Consider the following 21,783-nt stretch of genomic DNA (forward strand, 5'->3'; position numbering starts at 1 on the left):
AAGAAAGCAAGATTTAAAATTCTTTGGCTGTGAGAGTTTTTACGTTCCTTAGTCAGCTGTGTTTAAAGCTATGGCTTCCCTGTTACGGGTTGGCATCCTCTCATTCTTACAAAACATCTTGTTATTCACAGGTAGGGCAGCTCTTTTTTCCATTTTATTCTGGTCGGCAACGTCATGTAACTGCGCTCAAGCCACACTGTTTCTTACCCCGGCTGAGTGTTCTTTCTAGGCGCTTACGCCTTTCTGCTCTCCGGCGTCTACCCTCGGGCTTTCTTCAACTATTAGTGCATTTAGCTTACACAAACTCTGTAGATTATATTGTGTCTGAAGTAAAGAGAGTAAGCGTGGCTGGTAATGCAAGTTTTCTACGTGCAGTGCTGGCCCACATCTTATCAAGGTTGACTTGCTACATTTAAGATGAAAGTACTAAAATGCTTCTTAAAAAAAAAAAAAAAAGCTCTATTTACATACCTGTGCACATGCTTCTAGCTACAGGTTGATTCAAAAAACCTTAAGAGTCTGTGTAAGAGCTACACATCCCACTTGGTTTATCAAAGACTTGTAATAGTTAAGACGCTTTACCATGCAATCACTCCATCTGAGTAGTAAGGTCCAACATGAGAAGGGGCACTTCTCAACTGAAAGCAGTTAAATTCCTCTTGGAGAATCACTTAAGCCTTTTTTTGTGTGTTTTTGGTTTGTTTTTTTTTTTTTTTAAACGTGCTACTTGTTTAGCATTCTTTATACAAATTCTTTATTTGCAAGCTCCTTCCTTGATTTAGACATGAAAAAATAATCAAAATTGTCTGTATTAGAGAGAAGATGAATAAGGAGAACTGACTTTAAGGCTACTGCAGCTCTGAGCTGAGCCTGGAGATGTGATGTGAACATCTTCCCCTATTGGAACGTCTCTTTCCTGAGGGTTTTACAGCTGTTTGTTGCGTCCAGACCACATAGGCAGGGCCCTGCCAGCTCCCCTGAACCTCCACCCTCCTTGCTGCTGCCACCTTTTCGGATTTCACTCTTCTTTACACGGCAGGAGAAAGGGTTTTGCCAAGCGGATATGTTGGAGTATTTAAGTATGACTATAAGCAGCATCAGGAATGCTACCACACTAAGAAAAATGCTTTAAAAAAAAAAAAAGGTACTATTAGAGCTACTCCAGTTTGTTAGTGTGCTTCATTGTGTAAGACAAGGTAAAAGTATCTTAAGTTAATAAAATTCCTACCAAGTAACAACTTAAGTTACTACAGTAGGTGCAGTTTGTTTTCCTATCTATGTGCTCCTGGTTTTACTCATCTCTAGGCCAAAGCTAAGATCTGAACATGCGAACTACAGTGCACTTGCAGGCCAAGTAACTTCTGCCATAGCTTTATACCACTGGTCCAAGTTTCACGCAGCCCTGAACTCCCAACCTCTGATGTTCTAAGACACCAGATCAGTTCCTGTTATAAATTGTGGTTAATACTACAGAGAAAAGGGCTCTCACCCAACCATCACTTGAACATGAAACAAACAAATAGGTCTGGACAATTGCCACTGGATTTAATTTTTTTTTTTCGTATAAAATGCTTGTGCAAGAAAGTTAAAAGCTGATGCTACAAAAAATAAAAACAGTTGTAAAACATATACATATTTACATATATTACTTGTAAGACAAAAATACAAGTTATTTACAAATACAAACACATCAACAGCACAGATGCACTTTCCTTGATTGTTGGCACCAAGTAAGCACTGGGCGTAAAAAAAATACAACAGATTCAGATTATTTCCAAGTAGTTGATGCTATCTAGAACTAAGTTGCTCAAAGTTTTACTTGAGCAAGTTTATCCATCATTTTGAGGAAAAAACGCTTTGTATGATACTTTACAAGCAATTTGCTACACAGAAACAGAGCAACCTTCCCCTTCCTATTTTTTTTTACCAGCTTTTGAATGAATTTCTGCATAAGCTCAGTAAGATCAGTCACATCACATCAAAGTCAGTAAGTGGGTTTATTAAGCTCTTGTGTCCTGACACCTGCACTGCTTTAATTAGCAGGGACCAGCTGGGTTGGTAAACATCACAAGAATAGAAGACAGACAGTGCAGCTTCTCTTTGATGTACTCTGGCAACTTATCGTTTTCTCCATACCTAGAAAGACAAATAAGCACAGAAAAATTTAGATGCTTGAAATAAATTTCAGGACAGTGTAATTACTTCAAAACCCGAGTGGTTTGCCTGTTTACAGGCAAGCAGATTTTAAGTACACCTAGACACACTGATTGAGCTTGATGGCTTAAATCCAGGCTCCCGTTCCATATATGTATTTAACTGAAAAAAGCATTTCAGCTAAATATCTAAACCATGCGTCAAGCTGTAATACCATCTGAACCAACTGTCTGTTACAGTCTTGAACACTGCACAAAGGAAGCACGGTACTGAGTGGCTGCGTTTGTGTGGGAAGTGCCTAGTAGCCAAAAGATGGGCAAAACTTCACCCGAGCACTTCAGGTCTATGCATCAGTGGTGACATCTTATCTCCCTAATCTAGCAGCGTCTTGGGGGAGGGGAATAATAAAACCTTATTTTTCTTCCCCTCCCTCTTTTAAATACTATACAGGAATAGTGGCTACACTCTAGAGACCAAGTACATGCATTCCCAGTTTGTTTGGGGTTATTTGTTATGCAGAGTTCAGTCAAAGCTGTAGATCCTTCTCTTCATTTATCAAGCTTATATAAAGCTAATCAACCAACAAGTAATGGAAAAAAAAACTTTAACATTTACAAAAACATAAACTTCATAGCTGCTATGCATTAACAGCTTTGTACCAACAGCAGACTGGGCTGTTTTTATAGCAGTGATGGACTCACCTAGTTGTCTGGCCATCTGGAGATGTGTAAGTGATAGAAGAAACACCTGCCTGGGCTACCAGTTGGGATCCATCGTTAAACTGAACCCACACCGCTCCACTGGTCAGCTAACAAAACAAGTTGCATTATGGTTTGAGAACATAAAATACAAGAATGTGTACCTAGAGTTTTTCTAATTGAAAATTCTTCAGAATTGCTGAAGTGACTTAGGTATCTTGGTCAGTCTTTTAAAGATTGCGTGTGTACTACTTTGGAGTAAGTAGTCTTACGCAGTCTCAAGAGTCAGACTTCCAAAGGTTTCAGATACTCTGCTTCAGTCATCCTTTTTCAATGACAGTTAAACGAACAAGTGCCTTTAACCACGCCTAAAGGCATTTTAAAAAGGACCAAACGTAAAACAGAAGGCCCACCTGTGAGAGTTCAGAGCCATATACATTTTAAAGTTTATATATGTAAAGCAAACTTCTGTTAGGACAGGAAGCTACTTTATCTGGATTGCAGAGAACAACTTTTACATCTAAAGCTGGTCCCACAGAAAAGCAGAGGAAAAATTTCTATGGAAACAGCTTTTCCTGTTGGACAGGCGGATTCATTCTTCTTGTATAGATCTGGTAAAAACACTTCGTCATGACACCTTTAAATTTCTGTCCACTAATGCAGATGTAACAGCTTTGATTTTTTACTAGAGTCAGATTTAGATGACCGAAGACACTAAAATAGGCAATAACCATCCCAGGAAAATTGTGGTAACTGAAGCACTGTCCTATTTATCTAGGACACTTACTTGGAAGAATCTTTCCACATAACAATTTTCAGATTTAAACTGTAACAGAGCATAGCTGAATGTATTCCTCACAGATCAAGTTTAAAGTAAATTACTTAAAAATACATATCTCAAGTTTAATAGGAAAAAAATAACAGACACCCCTCCTTTATCAGAATTCACTTCTCACCTGAGAAGCCCAACCAACATTTTTCACAAAGACAGATTTTAGAAGTTGGGCTGAATTTGGACTGCATTCCGTTTGATGAACAGAGGAGCACGTAGTTTCAGCAGCATTTGTCATAAACGCAGACTTTTCATACGACACCACCTAAAACCCAGAAACGCACAGTATTAGCAGCCTTAGTACTCATCCAACAGATTATGTACTAGCTGTAGGGGTCAATTACCACCTGTTTTAATCTTCTCATACACACAGACAGATTTAGTCTATATGCTTCATTTAACACCATTACATTCTAAAAACGCCACAGGATTTCATATGACTTCCTCAGTATTACGACTGTTTTTCTTGCACTGCCCTGTACTCAAAGGGATCGCTTTCCCCAAGTGATTTTTTTCTAATTAAGCCCCATTTTTCCTTATTTAACTGTCAGAAAATACTGTCCATCTTCAACAAAAATGTTCAGCACATGATTACAAAATAGCCCTCATCCCAATGACCACTTGGCCAATATTTTACAAAAACATGGACGTTACTCTTAATTGGAAACTAGAATATTAAACATGAATAGAAGAATTCTACAGCACATACAGTCTGTTATGAACAGAAGAACAACAGAGGCTCAAACATTGGAGGTCTTCAGGACAAGGCCACTACCACTGTCTAGGAGGAACACATCTGCTTCTGTAAAAGTTCTGCTACTCGGATACCTCCTCCCATAGTCAGAGAGATGGCAAATGAGGTGGTGGGCTTAGCAGGACTTAAGATTCAGGGTTCAGTGAAAAGGTACAAGTCAGAAGATGCCTCTGAAATAGGGCAGCTTGGTCAGGAAAGAGATTAGGATCCAGATAGTTACGGGAACCTGAAAGAAACATCTTGTACCTCAGGATATACAGATCTAGTTCAAGTATAAAGAAACTGGTAAGAGTCGAGGGTTAACACCGAAAGGCAACCAGCTATTGTGTTATTTTCCTTAGAAATACGTACTTCAGAGGAGAATGCAAACAGAGAAAGTCTTACAGAAGACCCAAGCGTTTGCTATATGGCACACAAAGAATGAGTCTGAATGCTGAACCCTCAAGTTAGAACTCCGGTGGTGGGTATCCTTAAGTCAGTGTAAAGATCAACACTAATACTGAAGCCCTACAGAATTTTTGTTGCCAGGTTCATTTCAGTCAAGCAACAACTGCGCTAAGGACATGTGCTGCACAACCGAAGGACGGAGATGCAGAGCCACGTAAGTTCAACAAAGTTCACAACACAGTCTCAGCGTGCCGAGACCCCAGTACAATTCAGTCAGCTGGGGATCCTGTTTCAGGGCTGTGATGCAGCAGTTGAAGCTTTGAGGGGCTTTTAAACAAGCTAGATGAAATCGCACACAAAACCTTTTTGGCTATACGTATATAAAAGAAGTGTAATTGTAAATATATTTATACACACTAACACTTGATTATTCCAGAACGACCTCAAGTGTAATACCCTTTGTGACGACCATGCCATACACAGGCCTGAGGGCACCTCCGAGCTCTCCCAAAACAAATGGAAGACAGTGCTGTACAACAGGAGTAAGCAATTCCCAAACTATGTTCCCAGGAGGCATTTGTGCTAAAGTTTTGGAGGATCTTGATTTCTCAGATAATCTTAAATCCAGATACCCAGCCAGCTGAACTCAAAGTTAACATTTCTAATCAATATGCTCACAAACGGCTAACAAGAGCCTACATCCTTACAAATGTTCATCCATTAGTTCAAATACAAAAAAAATATCTGAATTCCTACTGATGAGTAGTTTCCACTGTATGTTCTTGTGTACTTACAGGAGGAGTACAGTTTGGAGTTTGAACTGGAGCAGAACTGGCAGCTGTATTTCTATCCAGTGCCATAACTTCTTTCAAACAGTTTGTATTGTCCAACAGCGGAGGCGCTACAGCCTGTGGCGATTCACTATTGCCAGGTTTTCTGGAAAAATAGCGAGACAAATTGGGAAAAGGTCTGTTCAAAAAGGAATAAAGAAACAAGTGAGGACAAAATAGCTTTTCCTTCAGTTTCCCGTGGACCGTACAAAGCACCTGATGGCAACGGTCTTCTGCAGAACTGTTTTTACATGTGCCGTTAGCCTGGTTTAATCTTAAATCCACAAGTGTATATTGTCCTAGTATCAAAGGGGGCTTTGCAGGTCCAAAATAAGGTGTTCCTACATGCTGTCAAGTTAATATTTATCTTGCTAATGACTATAAGCCTCTGTTAAGCAACCCTGGCTTCTGCAAACATTAGCTGCATAAAGCTGCTTAGTGGGAGTATTCAAACGTATAAGTATTTTCAAGTTAAATATACTACCTTCCAACAATTATTGGGAAAAATGGAACGCTTTCACTCTTTTTTTCTTCCTCCAAAACGGCAGATTCCAGTGCAAGGCATATACGATGTCCCTGGAATTAGAAGGAACTTGTTAAAAAGTTTTTAATTGAGAACAATATAACCATTTCCTACACGTTTAGCACGGCAGGTGAGCCTACACAAGGGAATGCTTTTTTCAGGGGTACTGAGTATCAGCAATAGCTGCACTACGGAGGCAATTCAAAAACCTTTACTACAGCCTGTAACTATACTACTCCCTGTAACTTCAGCACATCTGGAATTATGCTCTTAATAATCACTTCTTCCCTTTTAGTAGAGCTAGACAGAGGACTAGAAGCCCCCTGAATTCTATTCCAGAAAACAACAGAACTTAAAGAAGACTGAATAGGAAATTTGCACTGTATTTTTACTGTTTCCTAAGTTCACAGACAAAAAAATTACTCATGACTGTTAACTGGATGACCTGCCTAAAGGGATAGAAAGCACAGCAGGCAGGCCAGTTAAACACTTGGCAGGTTTTTGTGCTTGTTTTGGGGTGTTTTTTTTCAGGGGGGTTGCAGGGTGGAGTGGAGGTTTGTGTGTGTGTTTTTTCTGTTGGTTTTTTTTTGTTTGTTTGTTTTGGGGAGAAGTATGTGTTTAGGTTGTTTGTTTTGAGGTTTTTTAAACTTGTATAAAGCAGTTTCATTTGTTCTGTTTAACCCTGTACACACTAGTAAGAATTTCCTAACATTCTTCCCATAAGGCATTGTTAATGTAGAGGCAACAGGGATACTCACTCTTACAAAAAAACCAACAAAAACAACAAACCCCACACTTCTTCATCCCTCCTTATTACTGTAAATTTGGGGAAAAAATAAAAATATGAAAAACAACATCAGAAGCACATTTGTGAAAAAGAAAGTGAATTTTCAGGTAGTTGCTTTGCACTGGAAAAATGTCTACATAGAACAGCGTACCTCATTTGCATGATCCATATAAGCTTGTATTTCCTTCTTCAAACCTGCTTCGCTTTCTCCTTTCAAAGTGAAGGATTTCCCTGATTTTTCAATCACACGAGTTATACCAGCTGTCTTGTGTATCTTTGCTCCTGTAAAAAAACCCATAAACTTCTACTGTGAATCGTATAACAGCTTCTATAAAATACAGATTTCTGCCATTACATTCTAAAGTGTACCTCACTGACTTAATTACTGCAAGAATAAAACCGCTCCTGTGTGAGCTCTATGTCTAGCAGGTATAAAGAGCCACTTAAACTGGAACTATGATGTTAACGTAATGCCCTCTGTGGCCAAAGATTACTACTTAAGTGGGCTGAATAATGTGTTTATTACATATTTTAAGAACTACCTTTCTAAACAATCTGAGGCAATATTAAAATCTGTGACAGCATTGCCAAAAATTGGTTAAGCAGGCTTTATCAGCGTTTGAATGTCTTTGTAAGAGAGACGCCCATTCTTTCAATAGCGTTTCCACAATGAAACAAAGCTGTTAAGTCTTTTTTTTTTATTTGTCACAAATTCTGTTGAGGTATGTCTACGCATATAGCAAGTCATCCTAATTGACTGTAGCCTACAGTGAAAAAACCATCATCAGTGCAGTCTAGTTTATGAAGGGTAGAGTTGGAAAAGGCAGCCAGTTGCTTTCTCCAGTCAACGTTCGTGGTAATATCATTACCTCAGTCAACAATGGAAAGCTTGGAGTATGGACACACCTTTCCCTAAGTTAACTATCAAATGTAGATTCAAAGAAGAGCTCCTGAATAAAAACAAGGCGTAATTTAAATAACACTTTTGTAACATGTACTCCCTGAAGAAGATATCAGTAAACAACTAATGAAAAACAAACTGATCTGCAAGTGCTAGAATAAAGGCAGAGTGGCAAATAAAACCCCAAAGGTTCTAGTATTCTCTTCAACCTGAAGTTCAGCATTTGGCAATATTCTAGTGCACCTTTAACAACACAGTAACTATTTGCATAATTGCCAAAACGAATACATACCATCATAAAAACAGACTTCAACATCTGCAGTGGGTGAGTTTTCCATCAACATGCACTTGGCATATCTTGTGTAGAACGTAACTTTGGGGGTTTTTGTTCTCACCAACTGCACAAACTTGGCTGCATACTGGTATTTTTTCCAGTACTTTTCTAAAAAAAGAAAATTTAAAAGCTTTGATCTGAGTACTTTCAGCTATCAAATACATATTTTAAGTTACTTCCCTCCGAGCTGGTGCACAGCGTTTAACAAAAAAAGTAGTGAGCAACATTTCAGTACTTTACAGAAGTATATTCAAAGAAACTGACTTATTTTCACCAACTATTAGAAAAGTGTGTATCTTCAATAGCTTCACTTGAATAGCTTCAATTAACATTGTTCAAAACCTAAACAACATAGTGAAGTGCTGCATATACTGTTCAACTAGATATCATGGTCCAGACGGCTTCCTGGCTTTATGTAAAACCTAACTCTGATGTCTAATTAGCAGAAAAGTCTGCTTGTCTCTTAAGAGCTTACAGTTAGCTTATACTTGTTCTTCAGCTGACTACATTAAATACTTTGTCAATGCTTTCAAATAAGTGTTTTTCCCCTTCCTCCCCGAGCTATGAGCGTTAGGAAGCACAAGGTAAAGTTGCTGGTTTAAAAATGACTCCATCGTATTTTTCCACTCATACGTAAACAGTTTCCAATATGAACAAGGAGAACATTATGAAAGCTTTAATTTTAGTACACTGTATTATATAGTGTATTATAAAGGGGTAAGTGACTCCTTCTAACTTCCATGCAAAATGAATGTAAACCTGCAGGTTTACACTTTCTTGCGAAGTTTCAAAAATACAGTTCCCAGTTAAACCGTAGTTTGAGTCTTATTCTGAAAGGATTTTTATCTTCACAATCTGAAAAGTAGCAGCTAAAAGCCAAAGTCTCAAACAACATTCTCTTTTTTTTGTTTTTTAAAGTCACATTAACCATCATAATTTTAAAATAAATTTCAAGTTACCTGGCAAGTTGTCAAAATTATACATACAGATGCCTTCAGGAGGAGCTGGAGGTCTGTCATCGAGAAGGAAACCTCTTCCTTCATTTGGATGATACACTGCAATCTATAAAAAGGGGAAAAAAAAAAGTGTTTATAGTTGCAACTTACTACAGCACTCCCTACTTCAACAGGTATGGAAATAACCAGTTTAATTACTTACCATATTGCTCTATTCCTCTAAGTAATTATTTAACAGCAACAGTTTTTCAACAATACTTCACCTATTCCAAAAGTTAAGCCTAATTTTGCTCTGAAATAATTGCTGGCTACCTATATTTGTATGGCTGTACTACAGGGGAAAAAAAAAAGGAGTTTATAGCTGTGCATATGTAAATATCGCATTTCCAAACAAATAAACACTTAAATGAAAATTAAAAAAAATTCTGAAAGAACAGAATACTCTAAGCCCGACAGTGAAGAAACTGAAAACATACCACATTTCCATCACAAGATATTCTGAGAACTTCTTTCACAAGTTCTTGTGGATGGTGTTCTTTTAGAAACTCCATACACACTTCCCCGGTATCTAGAATGCTCACCTGAAATATTTTAAATGCAGAAATTAAAAAACTTTAGTTTCTGGCAAGATAAGATAACATTTCTTTCCACAAATGCTTTAAAAAAAACATTAGTTTATTTTTCCTCAAATGCACTGCAAACTTATGCTACTTACAGTAACTTGTCTTAGTAGTGCTATTAAAGCAGAACACTGCAACGTGACTGATGGTTATAAACCTGGTCAGTGAGGGTGGGGCTTCTTAAGTGACTAATCAAAGACAGGTCAGCTCTATTATGTGCTTTTTCAAAAAAAGAAATTGGGGGTGGGGGGAAGCATGACAGGATGAACAAGATTATAAGAAATGGAACAACAGGCGATACCAGGAACAAACCAACCAGAAAAACGTAAAGTGATGATCGGTAAGGATTAATAGAATTTGTTTTGCTTCCTCACCCACAAGACAGGGAAAAAGCAGTGCTATAGGAAAAAGTTTCAAGTTTGTACTTGAGAGCAAGACTCTTCATTTCTAATTCAGCTATTTATCTAATCTGTGGAAGTGTTTTATGCATTTGACATAGTTAATCTTAAGTGCAACTGTACAGCTAAGCAGGACAAAGTTTCAGAACAGTAAGTAGTATATATGCACTTAATATTTGCTGCGTCTACCTACAGCTTCTTTGCTTGTAAGCTAAAAGCAATGCCACGTCACTGCAGGTAGTGACCACGAGAGCTCCATACCCAAAAATTAAGATGCATCTTACCAATGTAACTTTAAATTAGGTCATTATAGATTGTTTTCTAAAAAAAATGCTTCTAGTTTACCAAGTGATTTTTAAGTATTAAATACAGTGTGACTATCTCTTACGTTGCTTCCATTTTAGGAACTGATACATACCACTGCATTTTTCGTTTTTTGCCTGATTGGTTTTAGCCTGTGAGCATTGAGAGGCGATACTATACTTCGCAGTGTAGGTTTCTGATGTGCCGGTGGTTCTTTGCCCCACGTTTGGTTTTGTTCTGAAGTTGACCAAAGGCCACATGCAGAAGATGGTTGAATTTTGTCAGGTTTGCAGAGAACTCCAGGGATGTATTTCTTAGGGTTTCTCTGGTGTAAAGAATGTGGATAGTCAACAGATGCATCGTGATTCCTTATATCTTTTAAGGTGTTCCATGTATTTCTTGATGCATCTTGCTGCATATCCAGATGATAACGAAAACCTCCATGTGCATTACTGTTGCCGGTTAGGTCTGCAGGTGGTCTCGGCGGAACTGAAAGAATCATAAAGGTACGTTATAGATTCGAAGAGTCACAGCCAGAAGAAAAAAAAAAATGCTATTAAGTTTTTATAAGCTTTCCAAAATATCATCTTAGAAGGCTTAAGTGGAGAATGGGATTTCTTTAATCCTCGGTCCAAATCATTAGGCTATGACTTTAGCACCAATCAATACTGGTGTTAACAAAATTCCAATGCTGCTTAAAAGAAAGTTACGAAATTTCAGTTATGATGGCCTTCAGTCTTAACATACAGCAAATCATTCTGCAAAACCATTTATAAACAAACTACTGTTTCAAATAGATACTTAAACAAGAATTAGTTTACTCCACCAAAACACAGTTTACCTGCCATTCAGATAACTGCTAGTACCAAGTTTCATTTAAGTTTCAGCTTATTTAACTAGTGTTTCAGCATCAACCAGAAGTTTTGGTACTCAAGATGTTAAATGAATCCTCTAAACCTCTTGTTTTATTTCCAATCACTTGTTAAAAGACAAAACCCTATTTTTATATTTAAACTTCTTATAACTGCTTCCCTAGTTTTGATATTTAAGCCCTTGATCAACTTTCATCCCACCTACCCAAGTACTGCACTCCTCCTGCCATATTGCGGGACAGTTGAAAAGGGACTAAAAATTAAAACAGGATTATTCAGACCATATGTCATGCAAGTTCAATTCCCTGTAGACAGGAAGGGAAGGAGTCCAATAATATCAAAACAAAAAAAGGCCAGAATGGATTTGTGATTTCAATTTATGATTAAATTACATTATTTGTAAATGATGTAACATGATGCACGACAAAGAACACCTCCTTCCCTCCTGCGTCTTTTGTCCTTTCCTCCACCCCTCCGTCTGCAGCCTCATTATCTTTCTCATTCACTAAGGTCCCATTTTCTCTTAAGGAGTATTTACACAACTAAATTAACAGAGCTTTTGATTCACCTGCCCATCTTTTGTCCCATGTTTATAGTTACACATTTCAAGTCACAACTGAATAATTACGGCAGGTTCTAGAATGGTTTTCCTTATTTATTTTTTTTTAAATTGCTAAAATACTAAAAGAGAACAACCTCATTTCAGGAAGTTAAGTATTCAAATTCAATGTACAATTTCTTCGACTCTTACAAAGGCAGTTAGATACAATTCATTATACCAACCCAAGAGCTTAAGAGGAACACTAACTACAGAACCTTCTGAAATTAATTCCTACCTCATGAAACTGAAGCATTACAGCTTAGACCAAAAGAGAAGACAAAACAACGTTTCCAGTGGGCAATTGCTTGCTTAAGAATGAGTCTACAGATCAGCGATGCTGGAAATCAATCTGCGTCAAACAAGTCAATTTAGGGTCTCCCATGCTTTTCGTTCAGAACTGGAAAGTAGCCTCTGTTAACATCCAGTCACTGTTATGTCAGATGCCAGCCTTATACGCTGGTATCAGTTACTTGGCCATACAGACACTTCTGCTATAAGTTTAAAGAAGTGAAATATAGAAAAACCCACAGAAACTGTTAAGTCGCTACTCCGGCTTGAGTGCAAAAATAAACAACCGATTGATAACACACCATTTGTTTGCATGCTTCCAAGCCACTGCTGCATTGTTTCAGCCTGGGACTTCTGCTCTAACAAACCAGCCTGGGGCTTCATTGTGCAGAGATAATTCGAGCTGAAAAAAGAAGTTACATATGTAATCAAGATTACATCAAAGACATTTGCACAGCAAAAATTATGTTACAGCTGCAGAAGCCACAACACTTTTAGAATATTGAAGAAACACAGGTGGCATTTCACAGCCCTAGACAGCTTAAAACGTGCTTCTTTTTTCATGGGGAATATTCATTAGGTAAAGCATAAAAAAATACTGTTTCCAAATGGAATGAACAGTTTCAGCACAGATTTAAGCCTGTTAGCACTCACTAGTAGACTCTTGGAACTGAGATATATGAACAAAAGAGCTACTGATAATGCTGCCGGCTGTGGATGTTCACATATCTAGTTCTTAATTCACAGTATAAGTAGGAAACAACCTTGAAGACGACACAGGGATGATGCACATGACCCCAGTGGCTCTCATTCAGCATCACACATACGCAGCTGAAATACGTAGGCAATCACCTAAATGTCACCTAATACATATCACCTAAAATAACTTGAGTTTACAGAAACTATAGTAAATCCCAAATATTATCAAGATTTTTTACCAGCTTTTTAGACATATGTAGTCACAGGTGAACTCATAATCCAGACACTGAAAAATACATACAGAAACAGTTACTGTATCTGTTGCAAAGTCAACACTAAGCTCCTGTGTGGTTGTCCGTTTCTATAGCCGGTATCTGTCTGTACTTTCATTTTGTGATGATCACCACTTTGGCATTGGCAAGGACTCAAGTCGTCATAAAAAAAACCCAACCCAAAATAGAAGTATCTAATGTAAGTGTTAGAACCTTGCATTTATGATTGCTGTGCAGGCTAACTGTAGATGCAAGAGACTCTCCTATAATCAACCATGTAAAAACCAGTAGTAACCATTCAGTTAATCTGCACACTCATATTAGTATTCTGTCACTTCTACGTTCAGTATGTCTTTATGTCATGGGGAAAACAAGCAAGCATTATGTTAACATTTGCACGTAAGAATTTCTTTTTGGATTCATCAAATATTTCTCAAACTAAAAAGAATGCACATGCCCACTGAACTTGCTGAACAGAGGCTTATGTCAAACACTCCATTTACTTTTTCTACAGGGCAAAGTGCTTATTTGCATTTTTACGTAACTGATTTGCAAAAAGAAAAACATATTAAACCACCAAAGCTGCCACTTAATGTGGAGAGAAATGCAACAACTAAGATATGCAATAGCCCTTCTGTTAAAACAGGAAAGTGTTACTTGATACCCTGCTGAGGGAAAAAACAAAGCAAACTTCGGAGCATAGACTGAAGTTATCACAAAGGAGGACTATTTGTGTAGCAGTGTAGCTCAGAAGGTAAGGATGAGGCCTCCAACACCACTCTGGCGTCAGTTGTAGACTTGATCCCCGAGTTGGTTTATATCAGCTGGGGAAGTCCATCAATGTATACAAAGAAGCCAGGATATTAACCTAGAAACTACAACTAAGGACAGAACTAAGTCTCAGATAATTATCTTTGAGTATTATTTTCCTTTCCGGTACGCCAATTTTATAATCCATCACCTAATTTTGTATTTTTTTCTTCCTTTATCTTGTCTAAGCATAACAGAAAAGAACAGCAAAAAAAGCCAGGAAAAAACCCCACAACCAGAACAGAGCAGCAAGTTAAAGCATTGGTAACCACACTCTGAATGCCTTCTGGCCTAGTCTACATCTCTTCTACAAAGAATTAGTAAGGCTCTCTACTACAATTAGTGTGGGGAAAGAAACACTCACCTTGCTGCATATGGCAGTAAGCCAATAATAAGATTATTACCAGGATAAATAAAAGCTACAATAATAGATGGAGACTGAGATAGGAACAGCGGGGAGGTAAACCCCTACATAGCAACAGCATTAACTATTGACCTCTCCTACTTGCTATTCAAGCTACAAGTGTAGACTTTGGACACTTACTACAGCTTAGTTACAGGAAAAAAATCACACATTTAACATATAAGGCAGCTCTAAATTTCATCTTAGGAAAAACTGTTTCTTACTGTGGTTGATCTTTTACAGGTGGAGATATTTGCCCTTCAAAAGAACCAGAACTACTAGAAGTCTTCTCCTTAAATATTTCTCCTATATCAGTATAGCTGTTCGCAGGTGAAAAGCACTCTGTATTTTCTCTTGTTCCTACTTTAGGCTTAGAAAGCAGTTCCACAGAGTGACATCTCTCAATATTTGATACGCCTTGAGTCTGACTACAGGATGTGCCAGACCTATCTGAAGAGTGGGCTCTTCGGAGGTAGCGCGAATGTGGTCTCTCTTCAGCAAGTTGCATTGCTCTTCCTCTGCCAGTTACGCCCACTTCTTTTCCCTGAATTCCCCATTGCTGGAAAAAGCCACTTCCATCTACTGACGAACTATTACTGGAATTCCTCGTTTTAGGAAAAAAAGTAATTTTGTTTGGGAGCGGCTGTCCAACTAACAGCTTCTTCTTTTCCTTCAAGCAACCACTGGTACTGATGCTGGAAGAACCTGTGAAGGTTGTAGAGATAGTAGCATTTCCACTGTCCATGGAATCTTCTGAAGTTCCCGAATCTTTACTCCGTGCAGAGCTACACCTGGACATAAAGGGATGATCCAACACAGAGGAAAGACTCAAACGATCTGCTGGATTTTTGCGAAGTAACCTATGTATAAGGTCCTGTGCCTCTCTTGATAAAAACGCTGGCATTTCATAATCTGCTAATACTACTTTATTCAGCGTATTCTTGACCGTGTCGGTGTCAAAAGGTGGCTTTCCAATAAGCAGAGTGTAAAACATACAGCCCAAAGACCACACATCAGATTCCAGTCCATGTGGACTCCTTGTGGCTATCTCAGGAGAAATGTAATTTGGAGTTCCACACATGGTATAATGCTTTTCATGAGGCATTTTCAGCTGAGTTGCTAGTCCAAAATCAGCAATCTTGACATTCATATTATTGGTGAGTAAGATGTTAGAAAGGGTGAGGTCCCGGTGCAGTATTCCGTGAGAATGAAGATACAGCATACCTGTGATAATTTGATGCAAGAAGTGTCGGGCTGTCAAAACACAAAACCAGACATTTTAGTTGCATAATTGAAATCATAGCTGTGAAAAGAACAACTTCATGCAGTCTGCTATTGGTCTTTTTTTTTTTTTTTTTTAATATCCTTGTAACATCGTCACTATTTAAGCGTCATGGTAATGAGATTGAAATTAACTTTCTGCTTTTTCCTTTAAACAACATGGCACAATTATGTACAGAGTTCCTAAAAAAAAAAAAAAGGTGTTCTGTAATGCAGTAACCAGATTGGTTTTTTGCTGACACAATAATGTGAACAGAACTGGAAATACTTTCAATTGGCCTATATTTTTAAAATCAGGTTCCTCATTAAAAAAGTTAAGTCGCCTCTCACTTTCAGAAACAGCAAATATACAAAATGAGGCAGCTTCACTACATGCAGATTATAATCCAAAATGTCTCCTGTATTTTATATTTTTTTTATAATTATCAAACTGACAAGGCTAGTATTATTCCAATTTTTCAAAAACACCTACATTCACAATATTGGGATAGACTTTCTGTTCTATTACATTAGAAATTCAGGGAATATTTAAGAATTTTAGCTTACAGCAGGAATAACAAAACCTCATCCAGGCTGAAACAGCATCATTTATTACAGTATCGCAATTACACCAATCTTAAGAATCATTCTTTCTAGAGCAAACAATTTACAGCCTTCCTTCTCTTAGCAAAGTGAGGGCAAAGCAGGTAATAAATGTTAGCAGAAACCACTGCTTGGAGGAGGAGACTTCTTCATCCAGGTCAGTGGTTTACCAGCTTTTAGAACTAAGATACCATCAAGCGAACTCTTTCTGCTGGAAGAGACACAAATTACACACATGATGCCTGTAGAGCAGTACCCCTTTAGTCCAGTCCTGTGATCCAGGTTGTGAAAAATCCCTATCTGTAATTGCTTAACAGAACTATATTAGAAACTGATAAGAGAAGCAGGTAAACTGGAAGAACTGGGTAAGAGATGATCAGGTGCTACGTTGCAGAGGCAATAACCACTGAATCCAGATCAGGTGAGACCAGACTAGCTTGTCTGGCTGTGCCCTCAAACATTATATACTGCAGCTTCTTTGCTGTCTTTTTTCTAAGTAGTGCTGTTCTGGTTAGGCTTCCAGTGGTCCATGTTCTAACTGAAACCCTCTCTCTCAAAAAGAGCTGTAAGAAAATGGAGTATTAGTAAATTCATAAGATTCATTTTTTTCCAAGCCTTCTTGCTCAAAACAGTATTCAAAAGAGTAACATAGCCAATTTAAAAAGTTTTAGCGTTACTCTGACAATGAACTCAGTGACAGACAAAATTTTCAGCACTCTCCATAAGAAATGGAGGTAAAAACCATAGTAGAATTTCTCTTCAATTGCCAGTCCTTCAAAAACTCTAGATGGAGTGTCAAATTGGACACTTCCTTACTAACTCAGCCCTTAAGCAACACAGTTAAGAACATTACCTTCATTTCCACGCAGAGCTTAGAACACAGTAAATACTTCCAGTGATACCACATAAGGCAACCTCTAACCTGGAAGGTTTTTAACATGTGACACGTAATACAGTAATACTGAGGTGAAGAGATGCAACACAAAGAAAGCAGATGTGTGGATGTGAAGTTGCCAGTTCCCTTCTGTGGAACTTTTCAATCTTGACCTTCAACATAATTCTATGTACAAAAGTAAGCTCTACCTTCTGCACACCTCTACCTTCCAAGATAACAGCTTTTTTTTTTTTTTAAACCCCAAGAACACATGCTACTGTAAAATGGCATAAACAGAAACAAAAGTATACAGGAATTCAAGTGAATATATGTGTTACAGTAATCAATCCCTAGATTATCACTCAGCACAAGGTTTTAAGCTATAGAAACTGGTTCAGTGATGGCAGTTATAAATATTTTTACAGTAATGCAAAGAGAACTACACAAAAAAAAAGTCTCACCTTCTTCTTCTGAAAAGGGTTTCTTTCTGTTCTTTATGTATCTGCTCATTTCACCATTGTGACACATCTCAAGTATCAGGTATACATAATTGCTATCTTCAAAATAGTTATAAAGCTAAAATATAAAACAATGAAAAAATTGAAATGCATTTTATAGACTATACAGCAAGTCACATATACAGTCTTTACAAAAAAAAGATCCTTACCTCAAGTATAGATGGATGCTTTAGCTGACAATGTATTTTCACCTCATTTTGAACCCTCTGTACCATTCCAACTTTGTGCATGGCTTTTTTATCTATCTGTAAATGGATGAAAGAATGTATTTCAAGCACCACAACATCAATTACATACATGTTAGTTTCAAGTGAACTTGACATTTTACATGTTTGATGCATGTTGGCCTGAAAACTTCTAAGCAAGTGTCCACAGTTTAACCTAATTATGCTTTTAATGAACAAGTACCATAGATAGCTGGAGGAACACACAACTGTCTGAAAGAAGGTAAGCATTAATGTTTTCAATACTAACACCAATTAATTTTTTTTCTGAAATACTTACGCAAAGAAACCTAATTTAGCAGATATACTAAATATAGTTAACATTAAAAATGTAGCTAAATCAAAGTACTACAGATTACAAGTAGATCTGACAAAACACCTATGATGTGTGAATTTCCTTTGCAAACAGTTTGTCCTGGCAGTAAGGGAAATTTTTCAAGGCATTTCTTCCAGGACCTCTCCTGCCACAGGGATTCTAAATGAAGCTTTTGTGATTACAAATTCCTGAATTAAAAATTATAGGACTGACTGTCCACACAGTGTTGAATATTTGAGCTTAGGTGCTTTTAACAGTAAAGTAAGCATTTCTATTAATGATTTGTATAGTCTACTTTGTTGCACTGCATCTTTCAGGATCGAATCCTAATCTAGATATCGTTAGATACAAACAAGCAATCCAGGCATGAATGTCCAATTGCCTAACTCCAACCTGTTGCAACTTGCCCACGTTCAGTCTCTCTGAAGCCAGAGACTTCCTTGGCTGGCTGCCTTACCATTTTGATAGCCACTTCCAGTCCGGTTTTCAGGGACACTGCTCTGTAGACCCCTGCGAAGGAGCCCTTCCCCAGGAGGTTGCCCACCTTGAAATCCTGCAACACGAGCAAATAAGTCATCGCCCTCAGCCCCAGCCCAGGTTTTGATGCCCCTCTCCCAATACGTAGAGATCTCGCCCTCGAGATGGGGCCCCACACCCCTGATGCCGGGGCAAACCCTCAGCCGCCGCCGGGGTGCCCGGGGGGTACCTGGACGGAGCCCTCCGGGCCGCACCGCACACCCCGCGGCATCGTCCTCCCCGCCCGGCGGTCGCCTCGCACTGGTACCGGCGCTGCCCGCGGCAGCTCGGCGCCGCCACCTTCCCGCCGCCTCTCCCGCCGCTCCCGGGGGGCAACAGACGCCCGCCCCCACTCCCGCTGCTATGGCAGCGGCTGGGGAGCGACGGCCGGCCCGCCCCGCAAACACAGGGCCTGGGCACCGCCCGGCTCCCGGGCAGCCCACCGGGGCGGCTGCCGCTCTCCCGCCGGGTGTCATCGCCCGGGGGCGCTCCGCCCGGACCCCCAGCGAGTGGGTAAACGAGGCTTCACGGCTCGGCCCCGGGGGCGGGTGGCGGGACCGGCGGGCTGAGGCCCTACGGCCGCTCCGCCAACAGCCCGACCCCAGAGGCGCCTGAGGGTCCAGCCCACCTCAGCCCGCCGGGCCGCACCCGCAGCGGGAGGGCGCGGTGGTGCGGGCGGGCCTGGGAGGAGCCCCGCTCGACGCCCCGGCGGCCACCTCCCACAAACAAGCCGCCCGAGAGAGAGCCGAGCCGGCACCGGGCCCCCGCCTGGCCTCTCCCCGCCACCGGCCCCACAACCCCGGCAAATGGCGGGGCGGCCCCGGCCAGGCCCGCAGGTGGCGGGAGGGGGCTGGGTTCCGCACCTCTATTTTCTCGCCGATGCAGGTCGCCATGGCGCCGGTCGCTCTCCCCGGTTCTCGCTACGGGTTCTCCTCAGGACCTCGACCGCGACTCGCCATCACGGCGCCCTCCGCCGCCCGCCTCGGCCCAGGCCCGCTGGCTCCGGGGGCCGGCGGCCGCTCCCCTCCCCCAGCGCCTCCATTTTGAAAAATCGCGCCGTTACCCCCCGGCCCCGCCCCGCCCCAGGTCGAGGCTGCGTCTGACGCAATCACGTCACGCAGGGGCGCCCGGGGCGCTGGCGGAGGCGCGGGGAGGCGCGGCGCACGCGCGGCATGGCGGCGCCCTCTCCCCCGCGGCCGTTACGGCGCAGGCGCGGTTGGGCGCCCGGCGGGGGTGCGGCAGCTCGGCCCGGTAGCTGGAAAATAACCGGCTCTGAGGGGCCTGTGTGGTCCCAGGTATCCCTCCTCAGTGGAGGGAGAGTGTCCGCGCTGCCTGCGGCTTAGCCTGGCCGTGTTCACCAGGAGCGTCCCGATGAAAGTCCTCAGGCTTGGAAGACCGGCCGAGCCGAGCTGGCAGGGTTAGCTCCTGGGGGCGGTGTGAGCTTTTTTAGTCAAAGGAACTGTTCTTCCCTCACGTGGGTTTCTCCCTCGCACTCAATAGAAAGGTTTAGCTGTTTCTTGGTTATTATATTACTAGCTGAACTAAGTTCTGGGGTGAGCTCGCACAAAGTTTGAGGGCCTCCCTTTGGCTTACTGCCTTCCATACCGAGCACGAAGTGCAGTTTTTTCCATCTTGCTTCCTCTAATACAGCGTCTAGTAATGAAGTTGCCGGGTGGTTGTCTGGGATGCACAGGCTAGAAACAGCAGCGGGTGTAGGTGCGAGGGTCTGGGTGCCCAGCTTTCTCCTGTAGGGTCCCCATGGGGGAACGTGCCCAGAGCTGGCTCAAAGAGCTGTCGACTGGGTTTTGTCGTGTATTGCCCTCTCAGGTGTTCAGTTCACTGAAGGAAGAGGTGCAAGTCGAAGCTTTAAACCCTCAGTTCCCAGTCTTCTTGAAGGTACGTTTTTGGGGCTGTAGTGCTAAATTAAGTAATGTGCTGTGATAGTGGCATAGCTTCAACACACAGTGCACGACCGTAAGTAGGTTTATCACAGAGTGCACTATGGAGCAGTGAGCTGCAAGTGGTGATTCTTTGTGTCTGATACCTACTTCTTGGGTTCTTTCTATTCTGTTTCATATGAAATATAGAAGCTTTTTTGAACGCAGACTTAAATACGAAAGTTGCTTAGGACAAAAGTATTTGTTTTTATTGAAACTTTACTAAAGTACTGTAATCAAAAGGGCTTTTAATAGAAGTAGTGCTTCTGGGAACAGATTGTCATTTGTGATCAGGTTGTATTTCTCTTATAAAATGTGGGCATGGTATTTTGGCCTGCTTATATTAAGGGGCATGGGGCTTAATATAGATAGTCCTCCCTTAGCAGATACCCCAGCTATCTATATAGATCTATGTACTATGTATGTGTATGCTCCGAAAGATGGTCAAAGTCGATTGGAACAGAAGGGGGAGCTGTCAGTACACCAGGCAAAGAAGAAAGGGCGCTGTACGGACTCTAGAGATTTTCCAGCCAGAAGAGATTGCCTCTAGAATTCCTCTTCTGCTCTTAACAGGAGTTAGTGTTCTTTTCTGATGATCTGGGAGTGGAAAAAGGGTACTTGGTCCTGTAATGATCTTGCACGATGAAACATTTAGCAGTAAGAACTCTTTCTGAGACAATCCTTTCTATTAAGCGACCAGGTCAGCATTCTCCTACTTGACTTGATCTTAATTCTTTGTCGTTAGTAAGTGGCTGCCTCCCTTAAAGCATCGGGTTTTGTCTTTTTGTCAGCTTTTTATGATGTCCTTTAAGAGGTATATCCTTTTCCTTTAATTGTCTGTAGCATCATCACTCCAAAGACCTCGCTGTTTTTCTGGCCTTCACTTTTATGAAATGTATATAACTGGATAACATGTTTGTTTCTTGTAAGTGTGCTAACATGTTGTGCTCTGCTCATTACACGCCTTCGTTTGCATAGATGAAGTTAACATTCTTGCTGAGTTACTGTTTAGTTAGAAAATTATCAAAGTTGAGTGGTTTTGAAAGTAGAGCCAGGAAGATTTTATGTTTAATGGAGTAGAATCTAAGCTATAGAGGAGTAGACAAACTTTTT

At 40.5% G+C, this 21,783-nt stretch overlaps 1 protein-coding gene and 1 long non-coding RNA gene across 8 annotated transcripts in view; one reads left to right on the plus strand and one right to left on the minus strand.

Moving 5' to 3' along the window:
* Positions 1-1,524: 1,524 nt before the first annotated feature.
* PLK4 (polo like kinase 4) lies at positions 1,525-19,785 on the minus strand. The gene is made up of 16 exons (XM_056324330.1): positions 19,597-19,785; positions 18,675-18,770; positions 17,827-17,922; positions 17,621-17,735; positions 14,647-15,676; positions 12,541-12,641; positions 10,593-10,966; positions 9,633-9,737; positions 9,160-9,262; positions 8,159-8,308; positions 7,117-7,247; positions 6,140-6,231; positions 5,620-5,761; positions 3,809-3,949; positions 2,856-2,962; positions 1,525-2,136 (listed from the first exon to the last, which is right to left on the minus strand). Exons 1-16 carry the CDS (start codon positions 19,624-19,626, stop codon positions 2,037-2,039), a joined length of 2,913 nt encoding a protein of 970 aa, XP_056180305.1. The 5' UTR covers positions 19,627-19,785; the 3' UTR covers positions 1,525-2,036.
* A 172-nt stretch (positions 19,786-19,957) lies between these two features.
* LOC130142440 (uncharacterized) overlaps positions 19,958-21,783 on the plus strand; it is a 30,595-nt gene continuing 28,769 nt past the window's right edge. For 5 of the 7 annotated variants that reach the window (XR_008819401.1, XR_008819408.1, XR_008819403.1 and 2 more), the window contains exons 1-2: positions 19,958-20,150; positions 20,561-20,629. This is a non-coding gene — a long non-coding RNA (uncharacterized LOC130142440). Of the gene's footprint in view, positions 20,238-20,560; positions 20,630-21,783 lie in introns of all 7 variants that reach the window. The other 2 variants (XR_008819410.1, XR_008819409.1) reach the window with 2 other exon arrangements.

This window comes from Falco biarmicus, chromosome 1, assembly GCF_023638135.1.
Source record: "Falco biarmicus isolate bFalBia1 chromosome 1, bFalBia1.pri, whole genome shotgun sequence".
NCBI classification, from domain to species: Eukaryota; Metazoa; Chordata; class Aves; order Falconiformes; family Falconidae; genus Falco; species Falco biarmicus.